This window comes from Salmo trutta, chromosome 28 (assembly GCF_901001165.1).
Source record: "Salmo trutta chromosome 28, fSalTru1.1, whole genome shotgun sequence".
Classification (NCBI taxonomy): Eukaryota; Metazoa; Chordata; class Actinopteri; order Salmoniformes; family Salmonidae; genus Salmo; species Salmo trutta.
The window spans coordinates 36,383,834-36,392,730 of NC_042984.1; the positions used below are offsets into that span (position 1 = coordinate 36,383,834).

The following is an 8,897-nucleotide window of genomic DNA, read 5'->3' on the forward strand; positions in this document are numbered from 1 at the left end:
TGTCAAATTTCTGCCCTTCTAAAGCTGCCCCAGTCAACTGTAAGTGCTATTATTGTGAAGTGGAAACAGTGTTCAGCTGTGCTAACATAATTGCAAAAGGGTTTTCTCATGATCAAGTAGCCTTTTAAAATGATAAACTTGGATTAGCTAACACAACGTGCCATTGGAACACAGGAGTGATGGTTGCTGATAATGGGCCTCTGTTCACCTATGTACATATTCCATAAAACAACATTAACAATGTCTGCACTGTATTTCTGATCAATTTGATGTTATTTTAAATGGAAAAATGCTTTTCTTTCATAAACAAGGATATTTCTAAGTGACCCTAAACTTTTGAACGGTAGTGTATATCAAGCAACTATTTTTATATTCCACAAGTACTATCAGATTAACTTTTTGTACAGATAATGATCAGACTACTTTCACAAGAGTAGTGCACTGGGCCTTTACTGGTACTGTAGTAGCAGATGATAGAGGTATTTAGAGCAGGCATTTTTTCCCTACTGCACCCCCAAAAATGTTAACGAATTGCAGCACCCCACCCCAAACTACTTCCCGCGGCTATGCGTGCTGGGCGGTGCCTGAACCCGCCTTGTTGGTTCTTGGCTGGGGTTAGCTAGCTGGAATTAGAGCCTTCTGGCTAGCCAGTAATTTATGGTTGTAATTACGTTGTGTAAGAGCAAAATGTCTATGTACTTGTGTTACGAATCCCTTTGGCCCTGCAGTTTAGGGGGGATGGAAACGAGACCCGTAACATAACTCATGCAAATTATAACAGTGAAAAGGAACAGTGAGAACAAAAACCACAGACAACTTAAATCTACCGTCAAACACATTGGTTTATTTTTAAACACATGGTAAAGGGGGGCGGGAAAAGGGGCTGAGCTGGACCCAAGGAAAGAAACAATCCCAAAACACCCCTAAACTAGACTAGCCTACTTCAATACAGCTAACTAACCAAAAATCCAGTGGGTGGCCCGCCCAGTTCTAACTATGGGCGACTAGTCTTGGTATGGGCGACTAGTCTTGGTACCCCTTTTTCGACTAATCTTGGTACCCCTTTTTCCCACCATCAAACAAACACTATAACAAAACTATACTCACAGGCTGACGGACAAAGTGACATGTAAGTGCAAACAAAAGAGAGCTCTGCATACAGAGAGAGATTGAATGTCTTGTAGATTGAGCTTCTGACTGGGTTTTTAAACCAAGGGCAAGGGGCTGTGATAGGTTAAGGGAAAAGGAGCAGGTGTCTTCTGATTGGGGAATGATTGCCACCTGTGAGGGGAGGAGGAGAGAAAATAAATACATACACAGGACACCTGTATCCGTAACAACTTGTCATTTGGTTGTAACTAACATTAGTTTAAGTTGGCTGGCTAGCTATTGTTTTGAGGAGAACAGGCTAGCTCCCTGTAGAAACTAGACCAGAGGGGATGCCCAGATGTGCAGCTGCTTCTATCTGGCTGATGCAGTGCCCAGATAACTCTAGAAGATTGCTCTCATCTTAAAGTAAAATCTCTCAGATTATATCTTCAATTCAATGTTAAACAAATTTGAAGATTGACATTTTTTGGGCTTGCTAATTGAGCTGCTTTTCCTGGTAGTGGCGGTTCTAGACCATTTCAACTGGGGGGGGCCAAGCTGGGGCCAGTTGTACTGTTAGAGGGGCCAGTTACATTAGACATTATTGTTGTTATTGTTTTCTTCACTGCATTAGCAGGCAAAAGACCATGTTCATCATCATTGCCACTGTCTAATAACGGATGTAAAAAAAGAACACATTTTTGCTATCATTATGTAAAAATTATTTCATACTCCACATTTAGGGGGGCCACAAGGGGGTCCAAGATTGTCCCAGGGGCACTGCCCAGCTAGTTATTGTTCTACATTGACATTTTAGTCATTTAGTAAAGTGCCTTGCTAAAGGGCACATCAGATTTTTCACCTAGTCAGCTCAGGGATTAACTAGATCTGTATTATATTCCATAGTTTTTAATCTAATTGCACTGTGTTGCTATCTGTCTCATGCTATACAGTTAATTCGCATGAAGATTGAATTGTCAAGTGGACTAAACTCATTAAAATAACATTGTGCCTCTTTCAGATCTGCCAAACACACCTCTGACGGCTTCTCCCTGTGCTGACCACCGATGGACCTTACACATGAGAACTGCCGTTGATGGGCTCCTGGCCAAGCAACACAGGGAGAAAGACATCCTGACGCGGGTGGATGGGACATACAGCTCTACCACCAGTGTCATGACTGTGTCATTAGCTGCCACAGCTAAACTAATTTACTAATGTTTACTGCACCATATAGTATTTTTTTTTTTCTCTCCATACAAGATCTAGGGCAACTGTGCCTCAGTGGTTGGCTAAGCTCCTTCCTGGTTGGCCCTGTCCGTTGAACAGCACCAGTGTCTCACAACTCCTCTGTCTCAGTCACCAGTAATTATGCTGCAATAGTTTGTGCCAGGGGCTAGGGTCATTTTTTTCTTATCTGGTGTACTGTGTGTTCTTAGGCATACTCCCACTAATCCCCCACATTTGTCAATAACAGCTTCGACACATCATAGCAACATGCTTGACTGAAAATCTTTAAACATGTATATAGACTAAGGTGGAGGCTGCTGAGGGGAGGGCGGCTCATAATAATGGCTGGAATGGAGTCAATGGAATGGTATCAAATGTGATTTCCATGTGGTTGATACCATTCCATTGAATCCATTACTGTGAGCCGTCCTCCTCTCAGCAGCCTCCACTGATAGACTTTATGGGGGTGATGCTGTTGCCCATCAAATTTCATATATTATGTCAAAGTTCTCAATTAGGAAGATGATGTTCAGAATGACATGTTCATGACTGTTGATGTTTACAGGACTCTCCAATGCTATGTTGAATGAGCACCAGAGAGGGAGGGAGAGGGAAAACAGATAGCTTCTCGCTACCACACCTTCACCAAGTCATCCAATTTTTGCTTCATTTTCTAAAATAAATACAGAATTAATTTTAGTTCTAATAGTTTTTTAGGCTAGATGTGAGTTAATTTAGCAGGTCTATATTGTTTTGGAATGTTATTAAATATATACTCAGTCACAAGTCATTGCCTTTTAAAATATTTGCTGAAACAGTCATTGGTTTTGGGCTATGATCTGTAAATGTCTACGACCCTTTTTAAAAAGTTGAGTGAAATGATTTGTTTTGCTACTGTCTGGTGAGGAAGTGGGCAATATGTAATCAGTTTATGGATGTATAAATGGAGGGCATCTGTAAAAGACATGGACAACGTCAGGAAATAAGCAGGTAAATGTAGAGGTTGTCAATGACCAACGGTGCAGAGAAATAATATATATATATATATATATATATATAGTATGTATGTGGACACCCCTTCAAATTAGTGGTTTCAGCTATTTCAGCCACACCTGTTGCTGACAGGTGTATAAAATTGAGCACACCGTCATGCAATCTCCATAGACAAACATTGGCAGTAGAATGGCCTTACTGAAGAGCTGTGACTTTCGACGTGGCACTGTCATAGGATGGCAAGTCCAACAAGTCCGTTTGTAAAATGTCTGCCCTAGTCAACTGTAAGTGCTGTTATTGTGAAGTGGAAACATCTAGGAGCAACAACGGCTTAGTCATGAAGTGGTAGGACACAAGCTCACATAACGGGACCGCCGAGTGCTGAAGCGAGAAAAAATTGTCTGTCCTCGGTTGCAACACTTACTACCAAGTTCCAAACTGCCTCTGGAAGCAACGTCAGCACAAGAACTGTTCGTCGGGAGCTTCATGAAATGGGCTTCCATGGCCGAGCAGCTGCACACAAGCTTTAGATCACTGCCATTGGATTCTGGAGCAGTGTAAATTCGTTCTCTGGAGTGATGAATCACGCTTCACCATCTGGCAGTCCGACGGACAAATGTGGGTTTGGCGGATACCAGGAGAACGCTACCTGCCAGAATGCATAGTGCCAACTGTAAAGTTAGGTGGAGGAGGAATAATGGTCTGGGGCTGTTTATCATGATTCATGCTTGGTCTCTTAGTTCCAGTGACGGAAATCTTAATGCTACAGCATAAAATGACATTCTATACGATTCTTTCCAACTTTGTGGCTCCTGTTTCAACATGACAATGCCCACGTGTACAAGCCAGGTCCATACAGAAATGGTTTGTCGAGATCGGTGTAGAACTTTACTGGCCTGCACAGAGCCCTGACCTCAACTCCATCGAACACCTTTGGTATGAATTGGAATGCGGACTGAGAGTCAAGCCTAATTGCCCAACATCAGTGCCCGGCCTAACTGGCTGAATTGAAGCAAGTCCCCGCATCAGTGTTCCAGAGTGGAGGCTGTTATAGCAGCGAAGTCCATGACTTTGGAATGAGAAATTCGACGAGCAGGAGTCCACTTACTTTTGGTCATGTAGTGTATGTTAGCTGGACGTGGCTAGCTAGCTGTTTTCAAAACATTGGACCAACTTGAGCAATGAGATCCCAGCTTGCTACTGTAGATAGCGTAGCCTAACCAAATATACACCTTAGAAAACAATTTAGTAAAATACTGTTAGCTTCAACTAACATAACAAGTACATAGACCTATTTCTCTGTAAAACAACGTTAGATCCAGTCTGACATTAGCCAGAAGGTTCTGATTCTAGCTAGCATCAGCTTTGTAGTGGTTATACTATGTTGAAACACTCATTTTAAAAATGTTTTCCACAAGCGTATTGCTGTAGATTTTAAATTCTGTAAATGTAATTTAGCAATTTTAACAAAATCTCCTGTTGGCTGCCTGACATCGCACCCGAAACGGCTTCCCCGGTATGAAGAGCGGTTGGAACTTTCGAGCGTGGAATGTGCATTGGAGGGTAATGCATCCTTCTCTTTACATGTCCTTATAATTCGAAAGATTGCTCAGAAAACCAGGTGTTTTAAACGGCGTATGCCTTACGATTATTAACATAATCAGAGTAAGGTGTTTACATGGCTAATTACATACTCGGCCATCTGTCATAATCAGTTTAATATCGATTTTTTTTTGGTGAATCGTTTCATGAACATTGTGCAGTACTGTACTCGGCCTCTAGGATGTGTCATTGACTCACATTAGGTCCTTAGGCGCACACTGCGTCCATACGGAGGTTCAGAAGCTGTTAAAATGGCTACGACTATGTCATGGGCATCATATCTCCTTATTCATTTAGTAATATTTTCATGGTATGTCTTTACGTTATCGGCGAATTGCTCATTGAAAAGCACAGAGATACATCCAGGAGCCAAAACATTTGGAGGCCGCTGGAAATATCTGACTTTCCTCAATCTGGTAAATGTGCTTGGTTGTTGATATCGAGGGCGATGCAAACGAAATGTCATTGGAATGAATGGGACCTGTACAGTAGTAGGCAAAAAACCGACAGCGTATGTTAGAAATCGGTTCCACATCCTCGTCTGCGTTACATCCCTTTTGATCTTGCTGTGGCTTCAGGACATGTTAGACAATGATTAATTCACTGCTTTATTTATATAGCTAGCCATAGTGTGCAGAGTGGCCTAACCATTACTGAATCATTATTCCACAGGTTTTGCAGACTGTGTTCTTCGGACTCGTTGTTTTGATTGACATCATCCACCTGATATTGCCATCCAAAAGTTTGAAGTGTGGTGTACCGCTCCTCCTAGTGAAATTAAGAGACACCATTTTCACTATTTTGGCGTTTCCTATTGGGACAGTAAGTGCCTTTTTTTTTCTCTACATGTTATGTATTTATATTTTCTGTGTGCGCATATTAGACGTGTGTATAAGCTACATTTATTACTGATAACATGCATTGTATTGGACATAATATAACCCCTTTTCTCTTCTGTTCTCCCCAGTTTGTGTTCTTGTCCTTCTGGTCGATATATCACTATGACAGAGAGATGGTCTATCCTAAGTTTCTAGATGACATTATTCCTAGCTGGCTGAACCATGCTCTGGTAAGCACACAATCATTTGCACATGCTGGACTTTGTACTAAAGTGATCCCAATGTATTCACTTAAAGATGGGGCTTCATCCAATTGGCAGTGCTGCTCAGCGCGGCTTGCTCTTGCTAGAAATTGCTAGAAATTTGCTAGAAATTTCTTGCTAGAAATTCAAGGGAAGACGTTTTTTATAGGATCATACTCAGATTCACATAGCTTTGTCTCCTATGATCATTATATTATGGTTGCATTGTAAATGAATTAATGTAGCCAGTCACACAGCAATTTGGTGTTTCCAATATTTTTCAACCAACTGAGCCAATTTTAGAGCTACATTAGTAATCTGTCAGTGCATAATGGACACTCCTCTCACTTTTTGTGGCCTCTTTCTCCACTACACCTATACAGTACATACTTAGCCAGTTTTACAAGTTGACAGTAGAATACTTTGTCAGAACTGGTTTTAACCAGTTGCGAGCTGTAAAACAGTGTAACAGACACTTGCTGTAGATGTTTCACAACAGGCAGTGATGATTACACAATCGCCGGACCTCTTCCTCCGTCTCTCCAGTCTCTCCAGTCTATCTCATTGTTTCTCAATCTATTTCAGGAGGTGCATTGTTTTTGTTCTGGCCCAACACTAACATGTCATACCCTTGTTTATGTGGCCACAACGCATTAACACATGCAATGGTCTATTGGTCTACACATTTGTTACACATGGGGCTATGATGATAGGGTTGTGTTCTATCATTCTTCAATTGGCATGTCTTTTCCCTCTGTTTGCAGCACACTGTCATCCTGCCCCTGGCACTGCTGCAGATGTATATTCAGCCTCATCGATATGGCAGCAAGATGAGAGGCATCCTAGGTCTGGCCTTCTTTTCTGCTGTATATCTGGGATGGTAAGCAATCACATTAAGTTAACATTTTCTGTTTCTTTAAGTCTTCTTCGTCTCGCTCACTCCTCCCCTTTCCTTGACTGAATGTTATGATACTTTTACAACATTTAGAAAATCTAGAACAATCCTCCATCCCCATCATAGGGTTCTGTGGGTGCACCATGCGGCTGGTATCTGGGTCTACCCCATCATGGAGCGCCTGAGTACCGTGGGCCTGGTTATATTCCTGGGGGTGGCTTGCATCACCCTGGCCCCCCTCTACCTGCTGGGGGAGAAACTCAACCACAAAATCTGGAGGAGCACTGCAGGATCTGCAGGTGGGACCGCTCTCATACTGTATGACAGGGAATAATCGCACACAGGTTAGATGCCCCCACCATTTTAATGTAGCAGTGTTTCTCTCCTAGAGTGCCACAAGGCCTCTGAATTTGATTTGGAAGTTTGTCAGAGGAGAAGTTTACCTTTGGTGTGTTAGTTAAGCAATAATACACAAGGCCATGTGTTAAGACATGGTTATGGGTGTATTATTACTTTTATAAAATGGGTTACCAGCATTAAAAAGCAATATTCTTTCCCAAACCATACATTTTTCAACTAAACGTGATGCTACATTCACTAACACTGGTTGTCAAGTGCAATTTTAGGCGTTCTCTAGTCGTTAGTTATTCGTATTGACTGCCATGTAAAGCAAAACCACCCAGAACTTTGCAGGTTTCTATGGCAAACAAAAAATTGTTGCTATGGAGGCTCTCTTTCCCCCTTGCTAGCTAGCCATCTTCAGTTAACACCATCACTTTAGACTGAAGCTGTAAAGACGGGCAAGCTAGCTGCGTTTCGTTTGACCTGTTTTTCGATTGACATTATTTTGTATCTATAAAAATTATGCTGATTTCATGATGTTGACTGGTTGAGAAAAGCTGCCTGTCTGACTTGTCCCGACTTGTTCTTTATTATGGGATACAATGGAGATCGAATTTTAATATTGCAACAATGTTACAAATGTTGGAGATAATGTCTAGATGCTTTTTACAGTGGAGATCAAGTTTATGAATTGCATGGGAGGGCAGATGACAGTGGATCTGTAAAAGTAGTAGCAGTGCGTCGCTAAGTAACGACAAACAATGGCACTTTTTATGAATGTACTGGGCATGTGTATGTGTTCTATATCATGGGCAGGATAGGCTCTAACAATGAGAATTCCAAACCAACCTTTGAATAATTGTTAATTAACTACTACTACTCTTTTTCGCTCTCTTTAAAAGGACCTCAGAAGAAAAAGAAGAAGTAAGAGTGTGCTGGCATGAGTGCCACAGAGGGGACCAGAGAGGCCTATATGATGATATCACACGAGGACAGACATACAGCACCCCCAGCACTGATTACCTCAACCAGAAGAGACTGGTGGATCTCTTGTTGGAGGTAGAAGTTGCCCCGAACCACAGATCTAGAATCAGATTACCTTATCCTCAGTCCTAATTTTAACCATTAAGATGGGAAAAAAAGTATATTATTCTGATCCTATATCAGCAGTTAGAGGCAACTTGTGCCTGCTCTGTAACGCTCAGGCAGATCTCAGGCAGTGGGCATAATGTGCTTCTATGGTCAAGCCAAATTATTTTAAGATTAAATTCAATAATTAGACTTAATTTACTCCACAAGGGGATATTGTGCTACTTGTCACAGTGAGATAACAGCTCAATATAAAACTTAATATTAAGTTGATCCTTAATGGTTGTTAACCCAATTTTGTTCTCTCACCATCCGTGAAGTAGACTTGCACTGACAGTAGAATAATACTTTAGTATATGCAACTCTAGTGATCTCTCATATTTTGTGATGCCATTTCCTTTATCATGATACTGTTTAACTTGATACTGTTGGTTGTGAAAGGGACAGTTCTATATGTGCACTTGTTAGTTTACCCTTTGAATTCATGCGTATATGCTCACTTTTAGAACACTAATTCCTTATGTAACTTGGCGAGAAATAAGACCATGATGATGAAATTAAAAGATTTGAAATATA

The 8,897-nt window shown here is 41.3% G+C and overlaps 1 protein-coding gene across 3 annotated transcripts; it reads left to right on the forward strand.

Annotated features, from left to right (window-relative positions):
• The first annotated feature begins 4,698 nt into the window (after positions 1-4,698).
• On the forward strand, positions 4,699-8,897 carry adtrp1 (androgen dependent TFPI regulating protein 1). Of its 3 annotated transcripts, none has more exons than XM_029719849.1 (6): positions 4,699-4,875; positions 5,587-5,736; positions 5,882-5,983; positions 6,760-6,875; positions 7,017-7,234; positions 8,135-8,235. In XM_029719849.1, the coding sequence occupies exons 1-5, from the start codon at positions 4,831-4,833 to the stop codon at positions 7,222-7,224; spliced, it is 621 nt and encodes a 206-aa protein (XP_029575709.1). In that variant the 5' UTR covers positions 4,699-4,830; the 3' UTR covers positions 7,225-7,234; positions 8,135-8,235. The 3 variants fall into 3 exon arrangements, with proteins under 3 accessions (XP_029575709.1, XP_029575706.1, XP_029575707.1); XM_029719846.1 differs by lacking the exon at positions 4,699-4,875 and adding an exon at positions 5,116-5,330; XM_029719847.1 differs by lacking the exon at positions 4,699-4,875 and adding an exon at positions 5,117-5,330 and having other exon boundaries at positions 7,017-7,189; positions 8,135-8,897.